At 39.5% G+C, this 21457-nt stretch overlaps 1 protein-coding gene across 1 annotated transcript in view; it reads left to right on the top strand.

Moving 5' to 3' along the window:
- GADL1 (glutamate decarboxylase like 1) overlaps positions 1 to 21457 on the top strand; it is an 82897-nt gene that overhangs the window by 32704 nt on the left and 28736 nt on the right. Inside the window, exons 12-14 of the mRNA XM_075705002.1 lie at positions 6878 to 7077; positions 11465 to 11516; positions 14616 to 14705. Of these exons, the coding sequence (XP_075561117.1) occupies positions 6878 to 7077; positions 11465 to 11516; positions 14616 to 14705 (342 nt within the window). The remainder of the gene's footprint in view (positions 1 to 6877; positions 7078 to 11464; positions 11517 to 14615; positions 14706 to 21457) is intronic.

Here is a 21457-nt window from a genome sequence, read left to right as displayed (position 1 = left end):
TCTGTACATGACTGGCATTCAGAATTGAGTCTTTTGTCACCTGGGTCTGCAGCACTTAAACACTGAGCTCATCAAAGTCCTCAGAATAGCTGTCATCCATTGGGACTGCAGCAGTACTGCGTCTCTGTTTAAAGTAGGCAGAGCTCCTCTTCACATCCCCTTGCATGGGTGCACCAGAGTGGGAGAGGGAAGGAGTCGGAGCACATGCAGGTAAAGGTGCTGAGCCTTCTTTCCTCGCTCGACTAGTTCTTCCTCATCACCAGTGTGATTCAGGCTTTCCAAAAGCCATGACTAATTAAAAGGTCTAGCAAGCAAACAACAGAGCTCTGATCTCAAGCGGCACAAAACTGAGATAAATCTGCAATGTGGAAAAAGTCCCTGCTTATATCTTTGTGGAATTCTTCTATCGTAATAAAGAAACCAGTAAGAAGTTAATCAAGACCCATACCAAACTCAGCCCTGCTAAAACTTACGTCTGTTCTCCACCATCAGGGTTGAATTTTAGCTTGTAGTTCATAGGTTATGGATGACTGAACATGAGGATGATATGGAGCCCCTGAGGTTTATATCACTATTTTGTGGCCATGGTTTGTAAATCACTTTTATAGATCTCTGTCAAAACAGCTGATAGTTTCTATTCAGCTGCTAGTGGTTAGCTGTCCTTGTAATTGGTTACTAACTCCTAGTAGTAAGAACTGATGAAGACCAAAGAGCATAGATGCTAATCAGCACTCTCTTGGAGCTGATTGCCTCAAGTCAGGGGTGAGACATGGCAGGACAGCAAGGAGAAGTGTGCCTCCTCATTTCCTTAGAGTAGAGTCTGTGGGATTATAGAGCATTAGACTCCAGGACTACCTGTCCATCACTTTATCTTTATTCCAGGATGAAAAACAAGCAGAATGAAGTTATTGACTAAGATTAATGTGGTGTCTTAATTGCAGGCTTGGGAAGAATTCAGTGCTGTATTTTTACCTAATTAGGCCCAGCACATAGATATAGCCTCAGGTAATGATGAGACTACTTGGGCTGCATAGTGGAAATTTCTCAGGAAGAAAGAGGAAAGAAATGAAGAGGAATGAAATATTCTAGCCTCCCTGGCATTTAGAGTCACTTTACAAACACTGTTCCAACTTCAGGGCTCTGACAGCCTTTCTGTATTCTCCTTCCATGGAGTGTAACATCTGATAGAGCAATCCTATTCCACTTCTGAATCACAGCTAGGCAATGTTGTGCTGGAAATACTTGTAGAGCTGAACCCTAGGCCATTGAGGGGTGAAAAGTATTACTGATCATACAATCAGATCCTGTTGTACAGTGAGACATGTTCTGGAAAGTAGAAGACTTCTCTGCATGGGGAGGAGTGTTTTACTTTGTGTTTAATTCCTGGAAAATTGGCACTTGCATGTTTTGTGTATGCGCCAGTGCAGTCTTTATATGCAAAGAGATGTTTGCACATACAAATTTGAGTACTTTCTTATCAGGTTTTTTAAAGTGTTGGAATATAAATCTTTAAGAAAAAAAGATCAAATGCATATTTAAGATACTTTGGCAGAAAGGCCTCGCTTCACTTTGGTCCTTTCCATACCAGATCTGGAGCAGGCAGCTGGACCCAGTTTCCCATTAAAAATGCTATTTTCACACCAGTTAGAGTATGGAAGAGTACGTGTATCTGTTCCTCACTTTGGAACTTTTTCCACTGCTCTGAAATTACATAAATACCTATGGCAGCAGATGAAGCACACATTTATATGTGAACAGAATTCCTTCTCACTGTGGTTAGGATGCTTCAGTGGGAGCTGGATGCTGAGATGGGAGCTGGAAGTTCGGCACACATTGCTCTGCTAGTGAATGTTCAAGGAACCTCAGGTAGTTTCTGAAGTGGTGAATTCTGCAAAAAACCAGAGCAGCATAGATGTTAAGGCCTATTTATTTATAGGCATAGATGGTAAGTTCCATTTATGAATCAAGCCCTAGCTCCCTTTGAAGGTCTGATTAAGGAAGTTTTGTTAGCCTGTCTTCCCATTTGCTCTGAGGCCCATTTGGAAACTGTGGACTACCTCAGGATCAGGGTTAGGTGATTATAAGTGGACAAATAATCCCCTTCAGTCTCTCTCTCTCATATAGATTGTTTAACAAGCCCAAGCTTTGTATTTTACTTTATGTATGAGAAGATAATCTTTAGAAGGAATCATCACATTTCTGATGTAGCGGTAACACCCTGATTTCCCATTAGCAAAAGTAATAGTATGACTGGTTTTGGTTGGGTTTTTTTGCCACATAGCATCAGCAAAGCTGTGTGGTTTAGCAGTGTTAATAGGCTTAAGACATTGCAGCTAGGTTATTAGAATGAAACATGTATTTAAATATTTTCCTATACAGATTAAAAAAAGAGGAAAAACTGCAATGAAATGCTGATAAAATAGTATTTCCAGCCTTAGTGAAGCAAAATTGGAATGATTTCCAAAGAAGGTAGAGATAGAAAAGAGAAATACGTGTTTGACTTGATTAGAAGGGAGAAGCGTTTTCACCAAAGGGAAAGAGAGATTGGTTAATCCGCTGTAAAAGTGCAGATCAATGACAATAGTTCTTCAGTGCTTAAAGCACTCCAGAAATGCACAGCTATCCCTTTTTCACTGCTATACCCTGAGTAACTTTCATCACTTCTGTAAGAAGATAGACTTACTCAGAAAACACATAGAATTGCAATGACTATTTAAACACAAAGCTAAATGGACCGATATTCTCAAAACATTAATGAGTCAACTTTGTTCTTGTCTCTGGGTTATACATGCTCCCTTAAGACCACAGAGCTACTCCAATTTGTCCTTGCTATAATCCATATAAACGTGAATATTATCACCATGTAAACAGAGAACTAATGTTTGTCACCAGTGCCAAAGTTCTGTGACTCATTAGAGTGTAGCACTAGGTTAGGTAATTAGCAATCAATTCTAGGTAATGAGCAGTATTTTCACTTATTAGTTAAAAACAAAGTCTCAAAGAATGTAGCTAATAAAATCCCAGTTCAGCACAGAATATAATTGAGGTGATCACGGTAGCCATCTACAGAGTAATCTTTTCCTCATCATTAGCAGTATCACGAAGAAATCTACTTCTCTGATTCCTTTCTGGGGCAGCTGCAGGAAATACTCTATTCCCATTGCTTTCAGCTTGGGGTTAGTACAACTGAGAGCACCTTCTCACCTCTTGAAGTGAATTACAGGCCTTTTGCACTGCACTGCTTTTGAGAATTTAAGTATGCTATTCAAAGGATTGTTCTTATTGCTTCAGATGAGGCAAACCAGGAAGATGTTTGTCTTGGGGAAAAAGGTGTTTTGTTAATGAAATTGAAATTTGCTTTTAACTAGCAATGGAAATGGAAAAATACCAGAAGGTTTGCTCTGTTCAATGAGAAAAATATGTTGAAATATGAAACTGGAGCTCTTATATATTGATTTCAGTATCAATAATTATTCATTTATTTGCTACTAATTAGAACACACAGCAACTATCCATAGACTTTGTCAAAACCAAAGGCTGTTTGAAACTTCATAGTGGACTGGGGCCTCCATGAAAATGGTATTTCCGTTTTCTAAACTTTAACAGCCCCAGTATAAGGCAGAGAACTACCATTAGTCTCTGTACAAAGGGTAGAAAGATAAAAGATGCTGAAGAAAGAATCTCAAACTTGTCAAATGGGGAAGTTCTAAAGAAATTTTTGCAATTCTTCTGAACAGATAGAGCAGCTCAATTACTGTGTGGAAAACTGTTGGGGTCTTCTTGGGACTGAGAATGTTGAGTTAGAAAGCATACTTTTTTCCTTTTTTTTTTCCTTCTAGTTTTCCATCATTTTACAAGGAAAACTGAGATGACTTTTTATGTCTTCAGTATGTTCAAGCCTATTACTTTTGAGACAGCAGCGATCAAAGAGTAACTGCTTTCTTGAGCATAAAATTTATCTTGGATTTTTTTCATCTTCTGTTGTCCTCCCTGCCCAAACTCTGTTCTGCAACATTCCCTTTCTCTTCTCTTCTCTTTCTCCTCCATCTTGCTTCTTGCATATTTTTTTCTTTCTCACAAAGCATGATTTTTGTTTCTTCTCCTGTCTGTTCTAGTGACGTACTGGAGGTTGTCACTATAGTTGCCTCTGGAGATTGACAGTAGGCAATATCTTCAGCAGGATTTCTTGAGTGTGTTGCGTTATTAGTAAGATGAGCAGATAAAAAAGAATCATCAAGCCAGCATATCTTGTCAGCTTCAGATGCACCAGGAGAGTAGGACAGTAACTTTTTTTTTTTTAAAAAAAATGAAATATGTTCCCAGGAATTTGACTTCACTCTGAGATATTGAACTATTTGTTCTTGTTGCGTTTTCACTCTAGAGCATTTGTTTTTAAACTATGAAACTCTGCAGCTGTACTGTGATCTTAAGTGAACTTCTCAGTCTTTCTGTAATATTACCGAGTTTAGGTTTCTTGTGACAAACAAAAGTTATTACTTCTCAGATGGCAGGCATGAGGGGAACTAATATCCTGTGATGTCCTCTACTGTGCCGCTGTATTACTTTCTGATAAGGCAGAAGATAGTCTCACATTGATCAGTCCTGCTATACGCTCACTGCAGAAACACTGTGCAAAATTTTAAAGTCAGTAAGAGGCAAAGCAATTAACTGAAATTTGTGGATGTTGCTGCCTTTTTAACTTTTTTTTTTTTAAATACCATGTCTAGTAAACTTGTATTTCCCCTGAAAATCAAGGTATGGAGATCTAAATGAATAGCACACAATGGCTTGACAAACAGACTCCTGTACCTGTTGTGCAGCTGCTAGCCAGAGAACACAAACCTGTAGAAAAACTGTAAAGGATGGATGCTTCAGTGCTTGACTTTTCTTTGGTTTCTGATGTCACCTTCTTGCCTTTCTTTTTCTGAGAAAGTTGGAAAGTAGGTGTGAGTATCTTAGATACTGCTGTGTGCCACAGCAGCACATTATCACTGATGACTGCAGAGGGAGAGCAGCCGCTGCCCCTTTTTTTCCCAAGCTGCCACATAAACTGTCTTTTCACAAAGCTGAATGTGCTGGTCCTGTGGCTAAAGAGTTCAGACTGAATTTGCTGTCCTTTTTGCAAACCAGTGATATTATAATGTGATTGACAAACCCCTACAGAAGTTGTGGAGAAACCTTTGGTGTTCTCCTTTTGTGCTCTACAAATAGGTGCGCAGGTTGGTTTTTTGGTTTGTTTTTAGTATTGATGGAGGGAATTGAACAGGCTAGGAGAGAGGGACACTTATTCTGTGTATGCTAGTGGATTATTTCTCCTTTGGATTTTTTTTTGTCTTGACCTTTTTTCCTCTATTTTATTGCCAGTTCCAAAGTTACCGTGTGTGTGTGTGTATATATATATGTATATATATAGTGTATTGTAATGTAGATCAAGAATTGTACCTCTGGTATGGGAATATGACACTTTAAGAGTGATGTCAGACACCGTCTGCCATTTTAAAATCAGGCTTGCAGCAGATGTAGAGAAAAGGATGAAATGTGAAATGCTTTTTCAGTTGGTTCAAATTGAAGAGTGATGTTGAATTGGAAAATGAATTGTGCTCTTCAAGATACTGTTTAGCAACTTCTGTCATGCTGTCCGCTGCTGTTCCTTGGTCTGTTCTGCATGGAAGACTTCTGGTTCAACTGTGACTTAAATACATGTTTGCAGATCTGAATCAGATGCTGTAGCCATGTTTTTAACTTCATCTGAATTTCTATTCTAGTGTTATCTTATAGATTGTGGTTTATTTTTCTTACCCACTTTTCATATCACTGACAAATCTACAAACTTTTCTGTCTCCTGGGCTCCTTGTAGGGCCACCCTCATCTCTGCTTTTGTAACCTGCTTTCTGCCAGCACTTGTCTCTACTTTATTGTATTACAGAGTATACTTCAATATTTCATTCTGCAGCCAACAGCCTGTCCTATGCCTCTTCTCTTCCCCTGCACCTTTAAACCTGTAACAGCCTCTGTGCTTTCTGTTTCCCAGCTTTGTTCTTTGCTGGAACTTGCCACGTTACTCATTTATCTTTGTCTGTTTTCTGCTGCTCATCTCTGCCCAGGCAGCCTCTCTGAAGGTGGAGGCTGGAGATTGCTAAATAAAAATAATTTCATTAACAAACCATAATTAGGGTATGGTAAAGTACCTTTTCTGAGGTTTATTTTCAAATATTAAAATTGTCTGAACTATGAAAAGAGACAAAAATTGGGGTTGTACTAACCTCCTCGTAGTGTTTCCATTCAAACAGTCAGATAGTCTATGCTAAATCCTCAGTGACTTTATTTTCTGGTAAGGGCTAAACATTTATTTCTTGAGGCTAAAATCTTCCCTACCTGCAACTAACTGTGCTGTATATAAAGTTCTTTGTTTGACAAAGAAGAAATAGATTGAGCCATTTGTGAACATGTAGGAAGCTCCTCAGGGGCTGTTCGTCCAATCTCTAGACTGGAGCAGTCAACACAGGCTTCATCTTCTCCTCCCTCTTTCCCACCCATTTATGTCTTTGGGCAACTGTTTCTGTGGTAGCCACTCCCATGGTTTCTTGAGATTTGAGTCAGAATTCCTCTTCAACCTGCAACTCTTCAGTGACATAATAATAAAAAAATGTGAAAATAATAATAAAAAAAGTTACCTTGTTGTCAGTGCTGACTTCACCAGATTCAGGTTCATCCAGGGTTCTTAAACTGCACCATAAGCTTTGGATAATTTCCTGCACATGCAGTTCTGTTTTACTAAGCAGTTGGTACAGACAGGAAAAAAAGGCTTTGGCTTGTGAAGATAAAAACATTTGAAAATGCTTATCAGCAATCTGAGTCTCTGTTGTGTTTCTAATAGGGCCTCCTGAAGAAGTGTTACTCTGCCAAGGCTGCATACCTATTCCAGCAGGACAAGTTCTACGATGTCAGCTATGACACTGGTGACAAGTCCATTCAGTGCAGCAGGCGTCCAGATGCGTTCAAATTCTGGCTGATGTGGAAAGCATTGGGAACCACAGGCCTCGAGGAGAGAGTAAACAGGGCACTGGCTTTGGCTAGGTACTGCCTCACAATTTTGAATATGTCTAGTCTGTTTAATTGACTGAAATGTTGACACTGCTGATACTCCATATCCTGGAACAGACAACATTGTTACTTTTTTTTCCCCCTCTCCTTTTGTTTGTGTATAATAGCAATAATAATTAGTGTTAGTACATTTGCTACAATATTTAATAGTAATTATTACTTTTAGCGATAAGCTTGGTTGTTGGTAAAATAGAAGTACAAATCAGACTATCCATCTACATTAACATTTATGTTATCTGAACCAGACATAGGACGGGTTTACTAATGCACCCTCTTCTAACTCATAACTGTGTGTTCTGGTGTTAACGTAAAAGCAGCCCTATGTGCCAGGCTCTGAGCTGTGTCTAGCAAGAAGTGAATTAGCCATTCTTCTGTTCACTTCATTCCTCACGACTGACAAAACGCAGAAAGCTGATGATGTGAGGAAATTTGTATGAGGACACTGTTAATGTTAGGATGTAGTAGAGGTATATGAAGGCATATTGTTCTGAGATACTGCTTGTTTTTTCTCCACAAGTTTGCTGAAGTTCTCAATGCTTACATTGTGTTCTGTTAGGGACTGAAGCACCTTTTTCCTGCAATCTTCCCCTCGCTCACCCTGTTCAATTTTACTAAGTTTTTGGTCTTGCAGAACTGAGTTTCACAAGTGAATTCTGCAAAATTCTTGCTAGAACATGTTTCTAAAGTGATGGTGATGTCTCAGTTTCAGGGAAGAAACTTCCATACACAGGTTGTTTTGTCTTCTGATAAAAGATATACTATTGAAATAAGATAATGGCCCATTAAAAACAATTAATTTGAACTATCATATTTGTTCAGAATTTATGCAAGATAAACCACAATGAAATCTTCACCAATTTGTGGGCTAGCTACACACTACTATCAGTCAAATCATTAATACTGAAAAACAGTCATCCATATCATATTGGCATTTTATTTGTGATATGAACTACCAAGTTGAAAAGAATGGAATGTTTACTCCAGTGCAAATTAAAGGAATAGTCTCACTTTAACGAAGTCACTTAAAGAAGAGGTAAAAACACCCATGACCTAAACACAGAGTGGGTTAGAAAGGAATAAAAAGAAAGAAGCAAAACCAAAAAAAGCCCAAATGAGCTGTGGCTTTTTTCTCTATCTTATTTCTTCAAAGCCATTCATTGTTTGGCTGGTTATGTGTTCCTTAATATCGTCTGGTTAAATTGCACCTTGTTTTTGTTCCAAAGCATTGTGCTGTTCTGTGTCTGCACAGAGTAAGTAATTCATTCCACTATCAGCAGGAGAACTCAGCCTTATCAAGGTCACTGGCCAAGGTCGTTTGACTGAGAGTGTAGTGATTAATGACCTTTCTGGGATCGATATTTTCTTTGAATGTTAGGATTCAGCTGGTAGTGCTTCTAAGGAGTGACTGGCGTGTCTCTTTTTTTTTTTTTTTTTTCCTCCTTTAACAAGAAATTTAATTCTTAGTTTTTATCTGATGAAGTATATTCTTTATAGTAGCTGCATTGCTGTCTTGAGTTTGCATGGACATGGGCACTTTGCAGCTGAGGCATCAGGTTTTCTGGGCGCTATGCCAGGTTTCCTAACTACCCAACAGCTGTGCAGCCTTGCTCCTGATTTGTTACAGTAGGTTTTACTTTGATGTTGCAAAGATAGTATTTCAGTGTTCCTGAACACAGACCTGGATTAATTTTGGAACTAGTCTACTAGTCCATCACTATAGGACTTAAGAGCAAGATTATTGTTTTTTCCCCCCATGGCCAGACAGAGATGGAAAGGTTTTAGGGTAGTTGCAGGCATGTATTCCTGTTGCATCAAACTTTGTTTATTGGCTATTCCATTAAATTTTTCTTGGTCTGGAGATGAATTATGTTTTCAGTGTATTAGATATCCCAGGAATATTGTGATGCTACCTATTTGTAAAGGCTTATTTTAAAAATACCTTCAGTAGAGTATCCTGCTGATCACTTCAGAAATTTTTTTGCCCTTTCCCCGCCTCCCCACCCCCCTGCCCCAGTTATTTTTGAATGCAGGGATGTAGCTTTATGAAGTACACTAAAAAGAAAACAGAAGTAAACTGCTTTTAGAATACAACTGTAACCACCTCTGCATTTTATGCTTCAGCGTCTTTGCAGTTTTTCTGCCCAATTGTTCTTCTGACACCCACTCTTAGCAGGCATATGTCTACTTTCACTGCAGATCTCCACCCCTCATTTTCTTCAAGGCTTAATCATAGCAAATACCACTTCTCTGTGCACTCCAGTCCTCGCTTAGAGTCAAGCCCTTCTGAAGTTCTACAACTGTGACACGATAATAAAACTCCACTGTCAACTGTGGAAAGATGCACAGAGTAAATTGCTCCTCTGCCATCAAATGGTCCTGGCAAGATAAATCATCAGTGATGGATTTTCTAATGGCTGCCTTCTTAGGCTATTGGCAATGTAGTTAAAAACATGATTAACGGCATTGTGAGCTTGACCGACATCAGATATCCTATGTCAGATGGTGGTATAAAAAAAAAAAGGCACTTGTGGTAAGAGGGAGGGGTATTAAGCATCGTAAAATAGCTCTAACAATTGAAGACCTCAAAAAAAAATCATATATATATATTTCTTTTTCATGATTTATTTAAAAAAATAAATTGAGGGCCACTGTCTTGTGAATAGCCTGCTGATTTTGCTGATTGTTGGTTTTATGGCACAGACAAGTATCTTCTAATCAACAGGACAAAAGCACTGAGCTTGTTTAACTTACAATTCCCCTACAGAAACAGGTTCCCCCCAACACACTCACATGGTATCTAGCCTCCTGCTTACCTTTCAGCATGCCTCTCTTTCAACCTAAACAGTAGTGTGGGCATTGACAGCCAGGTAACAAACAAATGCACACAGTAGGATCTAAATGGTCATGGCAGAAAAGACCCAGAACCTTGACTTGTAGTGGGAGGACACATCTCAGCACTGCACAATGTGGCACAACTCATAGAGCTGCGTGTCGTGGGAACTGGCCCTCTACCACAGCAATCATTTTGCAGGGATGTGTGCTAAGAGGTAATCAGTCACACGCACAATACTTGTTAATGATAAACAGCGTGACAACTCCCCATGTGCTCTTCTGAAAAATGTATACCACCTAGGGTATTGTTTACTGCCTCCCTAGCCAACCTGTTTCTGCAGCACATAGCAGGCGTTGCGGAATACCACTGTGCTAGAGATGTCCCTGTGGGGCAGGTTTCAGGCATATGGATAGGGCCAAGGGAGGTTATTTTGACAATACTTTTCTTCCTCAAGTAGTAGATAAAAAAATTATTTGTGTGATGACCAGTAACGCAGCTGCAGGCAGGAAAATGCCAAATAAATGCAACAAAATAACAGATTTGTACAGAATCAGTAGTTTAACTGTCTCAGTTTTATTACTGTTAGACAGCAAAATCTTCATGTAGAAGACTAAAATTCTGTTGAAATAGAAAAGCTGTGTGAATTTGAGGTGATTTCTCTGGAGTTTTCCTTGGGAAGGCTTTGGCAGGGGGGGTGCGCAGATAAAGAGAGAAGTCTCAGCTATGTCAAAGCGTCCTCCTTGCTTCAGAATTCGTGTGTGATGTGTGCCATGGCAAAGTTGAGGTCATGTTTTAAAAAATTGCTATAAATTGAAGCTGTTTGGACCCGAAGTTTTGATTTAAACCCATCTTCCTATTGAAGGCTTCAGTGTTTTTCATACTGACAGGTGAAAGAGAAAAGAAGTACTGATTCCAATGCATTGTTAGCATAGGGTGCCCAGGGATTATTGTGTGTCAGCAGTGGCTCACTGAATGGAAACGTGCACTGTTGTGTACAGTGGGGAACAAGGACAGTACTGGGAAAATTGCAGGGCTTGAAGTATGTGGAAACTTTTAAATTCTGGGCTAAACTAAGAGGTCCTGGTGACAATAGTAGTGCAAGAGATGTCAGGGTGACCATGAAATAACATGGCAGCACAGCATCAGCACTTGAGAAAAAGAGATGGGGGAATTAATTTGTAGAGAGTAACATCAATGGAAATTTGCATTGGGAAAGTTCACAGCCTGATACAAATAGGATCAATTTGTGCCATGTGGCTCCACTGAATATCTGTGCCTGAGGACAGAATTTGGCCTCTCCTCAGTGCTCCTTGGCTGGCTGTAGCCTTCATTTGTTTCCAGGAACTGATAGCTACTGCATTTTCACAGCAGGTAGAAATGAGATTTAACTCTGTGGTTTCTTTAGGGGAAAAAAAAAAGAAAAAGAAAGAAGGAAAAAAAAGTGTATACATGTTCAAGACCTTTTTTGTTATTGTCTGTAGGTATTGTTTTGTTCTATGCTTTAAGACCATGCATTTTTTATTACAGATATCTAGTGGAAGAAATTAAGAAAAGAGAGGGGTTCCAACTTCTTTTGGAGGTAAGTGAAAATGGAACTGAACTATTGCTGTTGGGGAGGTGTCTGTTGTCTGATTTTGTTCTTTTTAGCCAATTGCCAATTTGTACTTGAAGTATATAATTTAATAAGTTTATGTGTTGGAGATACACAGAAATGATTGAACACACATAACGTGCTCTGAGAGATGGTAATCACTCTACCTATTTTCCTAGCTTCTGGGCCTGTATTACTTCAGGGGGTATAAATGGAGCACTTTTCTGTGAAAGTGAGGAGTCTGGCTGCAAAAAAGCAGTGCTTGCCAGACTTACGGATAAGACTGTGTGTTGGATGGAAGAATATTTTGATCCTAAAAATGGACTTTTTATCATTAAAGTCCATGTTCCTTTCCTTAATTCTGTTTCTACCACCATCTTCCTAAAAACTTCCCAAAAGTTTTGTTTTTCATCCATCTTTGCTAAACCTGTCAGCTTATTAGCTGTTGATGCTTAGAGGAGAGTGAGTAAAGGGGGCAAAGCCAAAGCACTGTTTTTCCACCAATCCTAAGCTCTTTGGTTAATAAGGTTAATATATCTGGGGATGTCACAAAGATCTGTTATTTTTAGAAAAACCTTCTGCGTTGTTGGAAGTGTATGTGTGTGAATGACAGCTGGGTATGTAGTGTGGTGAGGAAGAGAGCACATGGAGGAGGAAGGAAAACGGAGTAAGTGCCACACATGGAGACCGACAGACCATAACGATGCAGATTTGGTTTACCATTGCTGATGCCATGAGCATTCCGGATTAGGCTAGAAGAAATACGAAATACCAAAAATATTTTATACTATTCATACAACATGAACTTTTCCCTTTGACTTTGAAAGTGCATACTGGGAAATTTTACATGGAGTGAAGAATTCTGGGCCAGCAACACCTGATGGGGTTACTGAAGTGGCAAGTCTGTTAAAAAGCTCTCCATTATTGTACAGCTTAGCAGGGGCCCAGATCCACCGAAGATGTGAAAGCTGTTGGTGAGAGCAGAGACTGCTGTTTATTTCCTGCAGGAACAGGACACCTGGATTAAAAGTGGGATTGGAGGGAGTGCTATAGTATGAGCAATGAGAAGGAGGTTGAGCAAGGGTTAAGAACAGGTTTTCAGGAGTGCAGGAAGACAAGCAGGGAGAATTCAAAGAAAGACTGCTGGGAGGCAGGTAGCCCCGGTTATGCAGCCCTTTCTGAAAGGAAGTTGGACTTTGGACAAGAAGCTCAGGAAGATGATCCTCTGACACATGCAGTGAGGAAAGCCCTGCAATGAGAACCGCTCTGTGGCCTGGAAATGCCACTCGCGCTTCAGTCATCTTGAACTCTTCTGTGGTATAATCGCTTGCCTGCTTGGATAAGAGCTGTGACAAGATAACCAGAAATAGTGACGCATGGCTGGGGGTAGTTAAGTTTTTCTAGGATGAATGGTATTTTCAGAGGGGGATGATGTATTTCATGTGTGAAAGGAAACTGAGATAATAAAGAAGGCAATATAGGCAATGGCAATATGGTAATATATGCCATCTGTCTACTCCTGCCATCTGATTTTAAACAGTTTTAAATAAACCTTGTAACAGCAAGCCAGTGCTTGCGCTCATGAGGAAGTCGCTGCCTTTTCAGGGTCTGTGTTTATGTGTGTACTCAATGCATGCTCTTTGGGGAAAGAAATGGGACTTTAAGAGCTGAGCTTTATTTCATTCAGTGGCAGCAGGTGGCAGGTTTGCAGCTCTGTTCCTGCTGACAACGATATTCTTCTTGATGATTAAATTGTATTTAATGCATTCTTTGAAGCGAGGCAGAAAATGATATGAGCAGTTCCCAGTGCCCTTTCATGAAAGAACAGGTCTCAGCTGGTGGGCTCTCCTTGTTCAGGAGACTGCCTGGGATTGTAATAGCCGCATTCACAGTGGGGCAAAGAGATGGTGTGACCCAGCTACCAAGCTTCCTATTAACTTCTTTTTTTTCCTTTCAATCAGTACTAATGAGGATGGCGTGTGGGAGGGGAGAGGGGTGTGTGAGTTTATAATCCATGTTATAATCTATACTCCAGTTAAATACTGTGTTGCAAATAATGTAGGTCAAGATTGACTGAGTGGTTTTATGGGTAGTATTAGATGGGATTAGAAGGCACATCTATTCCTTGTGCTACTGCTACCTGTACAGGTGAAAAAAAACCAAACCCAAAAACCAAACCAACAACTAACCTAACTTCTGTCCCAAATTTGCAGGAAGTGTAGAGAGACCCTGGACTGGTCTGCTGGGAACATTTTCTCAATCATGTATGAAACAGAAACCTCATAAGCACAAAATGCCTTATTTTATAATGTGTGGTGAATGCATTCTTGGTGGGAGTCTTGCAGCTAACTCTCTGCTGAGTTTAAAGGCAAAATTTCTCTGGAGGGAAGCAGAGAGGCAGAGTCTCAGTCTTTGCTCGAAAGGCCTGCTTAGATATTGGATAAGATATATCCAGGATATGGCACATACCCTGCAAGGGGTCCTGAGATTCCTGTAAAATGTGGAAATTGAGAAAGCCAGCATTAAGTCCAGGACTGTGTAGTGTGCCGTATGATATATGATATAAAAGGAGATTGGCATTGTTCAGTAGAAAAATGTACAGGTGTGCAAGTGTTAAAATGGTGACAAAAATTGAGTTTGTGTGTTTTGTGTAAAATGCATCATAGGAAATTTCCATTTTAAAAAAAACCACTAAAAAGAAAAACTATTCTTCTCTTTAAAGTTGCTTCAATTTTGAAAACTGTAAGTTACCTCTCTATGCCTCTCTTATACTTTTTTCCTTACCAAAGTTTTTAGTGAGCAAAGCAGAGTTTAATGTGTATATAGGAAGAAGAAAGGAAAAAGGAACTCCAACAGGTTTCTTTTTTCTGGCAGCAGGAAGAGAAGTGGATGATACAAAAACTATTTTTAGTCTCAAAAAAGGGAAACAAAAGGTGAGTTGGAGAAGGAAGTTTTAATGAAAATGGTATAAACGCAAAGGCTTTTTTTTCCCCCAAAAAAATAAACCAGAACTTTTTGACAAGCTATAATATGTATTTCTGTCCCATTTGTTACATCTTGTAAGCAATCACTTGTTCTCTTGTTTAGCCAGAGTATGCAAACGTTTGCTTTTGGTACATTCCACCAAGCTTAAGAAAAATGGAGGACGGACCTGAATTTTGGCAGAAGCTACACCAGGTGAGTATCACATGAACAGTGTTATCTGTAGCTTACTGTTTTTTCTGTGTGCTAGATAAGAATGTGAAATAGCCACTGGCTTTGCTCACTATTAACCTATCAGTAGAATGGGGATTTAATCCTTAAATAGACGTTGGTAGGATTTAAGTTTGTCCTCTGTTTAGACAAGGCTAATTAAATTTTTTCTTAATGTAAGAGATGCAGGCATTTACAAATATTCAGCTTACTATCAAAGCTGTTAGCAGCTGGCAGAACTGAGAGAAGAGGAACAGTGTTGTTTTCATCTCCTGTCTAGACAGAGTATTCATTACCTGTTTCAGACACTTAATGCTGTCCTTGGAACTTGTCTTGCATTATCTATGATAATCTATGATAATGCAAGTGAGGAAGTGCTTAAGAATAAATTTCTGATGTTGAACGAACCATAAATGACAACAGGAATACAATGGGAAAAACTTCATTGGTGAGCATTTTGGTAACTCTTCTACCATCGTGGTAGAAAATCATGAACATCTCGAAAAAACCAGAAGTAAAATTTTGAAGTTACTAGTGGGCAATTGGTAGTTAAGACTTAATTAAGAAGCCAACAGACACTGTGGTATTATGTTTTACAGAATAAACTATTCTGTGAGGAATTGAATTTAATTCATTGTTTGCTCCTCTCTGTAGCAGCTTTGGTGTTCTGCATTTATTTTTTCCTAAAATTTGCTACTAGAAATTTAAACTAGAATGTAGATGGGTATACCATACACACGGTTGCACGTGGTTGCACATGGTATACATAGTATATATACATGCATACTTCCTGTAATGTCTGCTCTCCTTTCAGCAGCTTTCCTTTCACAGGAATTTCTTTCAATCTATGCTGAATTCTGGTGTCTTTAGGGGTGAGGTCTTCCTTAATCCTGTCTGTATTTTTTTGGAAAGTATATTTAACTTTTGCAGTACAAAGGCACACATAGCCACAGTGTGGATACAAGGGCTTTGCATTTACCGTGCTTTCACAAGGCATGGGTGGGTTATGATCCTTTCATATGGGGCTTCCCTTCCTCTTGTTAGCGGAAGGCCTATGTATACATATATACATACACACACTGATATAGATGGACTGACCCTGGAAATGCAGATTTCCTAGCAAGTGTTTTGTGGGAGAGGACTTGGAGGGAAAGGAGCTTGTGTGCAGTTTCTCCCAAGAACTGAGCTCCACTGCAGATATCGACCACTTTCTTCATGGTCAAGGTGACACTTTCTTGATGTGCTTTCTTGATTCTTCTTCTGCCTCCTCTGCTGAAGCACTAAGAAAACCAAAATCCTAAAACATAACCTATTTCTCTCTTCCCCACACAAGCGCGAAAGAAAATCTACCACAAAACAGACCAAAACTCCTTAGCAAAGCAAGGCACTGAATGGCACAAATTTCTCTCCTGAGGGATGGGGAGAGGAAACAACAAATGATGGTTGTTAGTTGCATTGCTTTAGGCACTGCAGAGTTCTTTGACATTACAGAAATGAGCCTGTTACACAGCTAAAACATGTTATTTCACCTCCCTGATCCTCTACGGGGACAGGTCTGGGGTCACTTTCCCTTTTGAGTGCTGAGGGCCAGTTTGGGGCACAACATGTATCAGTGAGCAGATGAGATGACAGCACTGGGTCACAAAAAATAAGGCTGACTTGACTTTTCCAGCTAATGTCAATTTGTTCTAACATTGCTGATGCAAACAGCATAGTCATTACATTAGCATAACATTAATCAGTACAAATATACGGCTGGGCAAGAAGGAATGCATCCTGATCGGTAAGGTGTAAGTGATAAGAAGATGAAGACTGGAGAGGTTGTTGCATTATGCCATCGACGGGCAGATGGGGATGTGTACAGTTTCTTGACAGCAAGTGCTTCCTGAATGTTCCCATCATTTCACTAAAATGAGCATTAAAATGTTTTAATTCACAATTTGTCTTTCCACAAAACATTTTAACATCACAGTTATTCTGTTTATCGAGAAATCAATCTTCCTTTTTGTTGACCTGCATATCTGACAATAATTAAGGAAATGTATGTATTAAAAATCCCTTGGGCAAGTAATTGATTTTATTCAACTGCTTGTTCAGCAATATTGTTCAGAATAACTTGCTGTCTTCTAAGGTTAGTTATGTGAGTTTTAGTGCTGGTGAAAGTTGATAAGCAAATAGCTCTGATCTCAAGCCCTCGGCTGCGTGCAGAATTTGCATAGTCCTATGCAAAATAACCCTGAAGGTCTTCTGCTGTACTGGCTCTTCTCCAGCTTCCATGGCCCACTTTATGTGGAAATGTGTCAGGGCTGACTGGATTGCAGCGTGATACCTGATTCTGATGTCAGTCTTCTAGCCCTCCTACATAAACTGTGTCTCTCAGAAGCTTTTTTTTTTTTTTTTTTTTTCCCCTTGGAATGCTATTTGTTTGTTTTAAATTATGGAGTCTTGGACTTTAGGTATAAAATTTGCACTCTTGAGAGTTGCCAACATGCAAAACAGAAAGGTGATAGGAATAGGAAAGAGTGGCCTGAAGGATTTGGGTCAGCCACTAATTGGTCATTGAGTCATCACCAGAACACTTTAGGGAACAAACAACACAGTGCTGGGGAAGTAATAACAGCATAAATGGTACATTACTCTGTTACCCAGTGAAACGGGGAATTCTGTGCACATCCAGGCTTACAACGATTTCATCTTTTGGATTACAGCAGGATTTGGCTGTGTAGTGAAACAGGTTCTATATACAGTACAGGAAGGCTTTGGATGCAATTGGGTGGTCCAAGATAGTCCATGCCCTGAACATTTTGCAGTACACTGAGTGCATAACAGATGGCGTAACCTGTAAAGGAACCTGCGATGTAAGGTATTCTTCAGTGACATTCTTCACAAGTAAGAGAAGAGGGATTTCTTCTTGTAGAAACCATACGAATGGGCACTCTGTAGTAATTGGGGAGCTGCTGTTACATTCAACTAGAAATATTTGTAAGTGGTGTTATTTTGTCGTCGCAAACTGGGGGCAGTTGTCTCTGACCTGGAACTGACATAGTTGAGGGGATGAAGGAACAATTGCTTTGCTAGTACTGTATGTGCCCCCTAGTGGTATTTTTGCTCCTCTTCCTCTTACGACACAGCGTAAGATTTACTTTGTTTACTGCTGACGATAGTCAGTGTGTCACAGAGTCACAGTGAGAAACATGTAACTGGAGATTACAAGCCAGAAATGGACATTAAAGGGAGAAGTAAAAGATTTAAATATTCCAACTTTAATATTTTTTCCATGACTACAAATATCCATGCATATTCTTGTAACAATCATCTTCTCTTTAGAAATTCAAAGGTCAGCTTTCTCAGCTCATGCTGGAGTGTCCCCAGATGATGCAGAATTAGCTGATTATCAGTAATACTGTCTCTGAAAAGCCTCCTGGCAGCACAGAGGGTGCTAGGGCACAAGGAAGGGTTTGAGGGGATGCATTTGGAACTGTTGCCATCCTGTTGCTAACCCAGTCAGTCAGCCATGCCTTGTGCATTCTGGATCCGCCTGTAGTCTGCTCAAACTCAGTGTGGTTTAGAGGACTAAGAAGGACACACAGAAGTAACCATCTTTAACTGAGCCCTCCTCCTGCGGGAGCCTGGCTTTGCCAAAGGATCCTGGAGCATAACTGTAGGCAGACTACTGAATATTGAATACTGCTCAGTAAAGAAGGCTAGTGGTATATTGCTAAGTACCACTTTAGACCTCAAAATTGGGGTTAAAAGAGTGTCAGTAGGTTCCTGGTAGGTCTTTTATGCTTTACTACGCTTTGCCTGTCTGTAGTTCTAAACAACATATGCCAAAGTATCAGATTTCCAATGGTTCAGTAAAGCTTTTATACACAGTTGATAGTTTCAATTACTTAAAATTCTAGCATCTCAGTCTCAGACTCTGCTTGTGTGGTGTGTTTGGGGTGTTTTGTTTTGTTTGCTTCCTGCCCTTTTGTGGATTTTTGGCCAAATAATACAAAATTTATTGGCTGTATTAGAAGGCTCAGGATACAATTTCATAATAAAGCCTATATAGCTTGGAATGTCATTTTTGCCCCTCCCCTCTCCCCCTTAGTAAAAGGTAACCTTATTCCTGCCTCTCCCCCACCCCCCCTTAAAAGAAGAATATAGCTGTCTGCTATCTGAAGTCATATTTGTAAAATAGCCTGTCATGCTGACTGGTGTTGTGATACATTTATATAATGAGAGGTTTCATATCAAAGCCGAAATGTAAGGAGGGTGAAGTGGTGTTGCCTTGGCAACCTCTGAATCTTGTGGTCTTTGTGGTATAAATCAAACGCTAATCAAGGACCCGATTCGGTATTCTTTATGTATTCAAAATACCTATTGACTACAGTATGAGGTTTGAATGGGAAGGGAAAACAAGAACACCAATTGGTTATATTAATAATGTTTGCCCTGTATGTTTTGGAAGAACAAGAGAAAAATGACATAGATTATAACCACAGTGCTAAATTCAGTGAGTCCAGGTTTATGCACAAGAAGGGTCCCCAACATGTCACTGCAAGTGCGTTTTCACTTGGGATTTGTGTGCAAAATGCTGTTACTTGAATGCCTGGCATCTTTGTGTACTATACTTTGAGGTTTTTCTTACACTTGATCAAGAAAACGGTTAAACAATAACGCATGTGTTTGAAGAGTAATGGTAGAGACCCATTTCTGTGAACTTTGCTTACATGAATAATTTTTATGGTAACAAGTAGCCTACTGACTGTACCTAGCTAGCTCTGTTTGACATGAGTTTCTGTGGAGGGCCACATCAAACGACAGGAAAATCAATGGTAAGATTTACACAGAAGTATATGAGAGTTAGATTGACTAAATCATTGTGACTGACAGATTTGGAGCTGTTCATCGGTCATTTGTGAATACTGTGTGTTGATCTAATTGTTTCTGATCCCATGTGCTTTCTTCTTGCATTGAAATAATGTAATTGTGTAGAAATGCGTTTGGAAAAGAACAGAAAGAAAAAGAGTGGTTCATGTTCTGGGGTTTTCTCCCAAATTGTGAGGATTGTTAAGAGATGGTGCCATCCCTTAACCTTTTTGCTTTCTCTTAAAGCAACCTACAAATCTGTTGTGGACTTCAAGAAACAAAAATCTACAAGTGGAAGAGATTGCTTTGTCAGGTCTAAAAGCAAGACCTTCCAGGAGGATGGATTGTCTTTTCAGTGAATCAGATGGGGACCTCCAGAGGGGTTGTCTGAAGAAATTTGGTTTGTCAGGGAAATCCTCAGGGTCAACAGAAGCTCCAGATTCATCCTATATAACTTAAGGCAGTTACCCAAGGAAGCTACTTGAGGAGCTGGCACAGTTTCTTTCCATCTTTAACATGGAGAAGGGGAATTCCCAGATCATGACTTATGCAACCTAAAGCCAGAAACACTCTTGGGAAAGACTTGTCAGTCTTTGTTATTTAGAAGGGGGCCTTTAGGGATGCCAGGATCCTACTTTGTCTGCTTTAGTTCATAAACACAAGTAAGAAGAACCCAACGCTAAATCCTCAGCATGCTGTGTTCTGTTTTGGGCCTCTATTTTACAGGCTCCTGGAGGGAAGAACTGCAAAATCTCCTCCTAATTCAATGGGCCCAGCTAAATTCTCAGTATTGTGTTCAAGAGGGGCAGAAATGCAGCATTCTTGGAGAGGTGATAGCAGGAGGCCTGGTGGAGGCAGGGCTCCAGGCAAGGACCTTAGGGGAGAGAGGCACAATAAGCCCTGAAACCACAAAATGAGTAATACAGTAATAACCAGGACTCACACTGTAGTGTGACCATTCTTCAGCAGAGGATGGTGCTCAGAAATTTAATAATAAAATAAGCAGTCACTTGTTAAAGTAACAACGTCTCTTATTTTGCAACTAATAAGCAGCAGATGAATAAAATCTTTGTAGTTTAGCTGCATATAAATGTCTGTTATTGTTAAGAAGCGAGATCTGAGCTCTGATAAATGAGAAGGAACAGTACAGTGGAATATAATAGCAGAGGAAAATTATAGCAGTGTTTTCAATACCTTGTTAATGAGGGATTTGCACACTTTCCCTTTTAATATATTTTTTCCTGCAGTTTTATATAACTCATCTGTACAAAACTGTCTGTAGCTGTTAATTAAAAAAGATATTTAGCATGACTTTGTTTTAAATGTCTCGCCTATAGATTTGAATTGTAAGAACACAAAAATAACATGCCTTTTTTAAAAAATTGTTAATTTAAAATAGAATACTTTGGGTTTTCACTACATATCTGCACATAACTGGAATTTATGGCTTTCTTCTCTGTTATATTTATTCTTGCATGAGTATTGAAGTAGTAGTGCTAGTCTAAGGGGCCAAATTCACTGTTAAAGTCTCCATCAGGAGAAGTAGGGATCAACGCATTTTTCATTGACAGTGTCCATCTCACCTTAGCATTAGATCCAGGTGCTAGCAACACTTCAGTATATATTTTACATTGGTGGGGTTGTACACCTGCTTAACTTTCAGACACATATAATGGTTTGTAAGACTGACCTGATCTCATGCTTGCTTTTTCATGGGATGACTGGCATATCAGACGTGTGTATGGGAATAGAAAGGATGTATATTTGTATGACTGTATTGTAGCCTACAGTAGATGTAATAAGACAAGGCAAAGATATGAACTGCTTCCAACCCATGCTTTCTGTAATAGTCCTAAGTCTTATTTTAGTAATTCATGACA

This window comes from Pelecanus crispus, chromosome 2 (genome assembly GCF_030463565.1).
Source record: "Pelecanus crispus isolate bPelCri1 chromosome 2, bPelCri1.pri, whole genome shotgun sequence".
NCBI lineage: Eukaryota > Metazoa > Chordata > Aves > Pelecaniformes > Pelecanidae > Pelecanus > Pelecanus crispus.
Note: the sequence above shows the minus strand (reverse complement) of the source record. Positions and strands in the feature narration are given on the sequence as shown.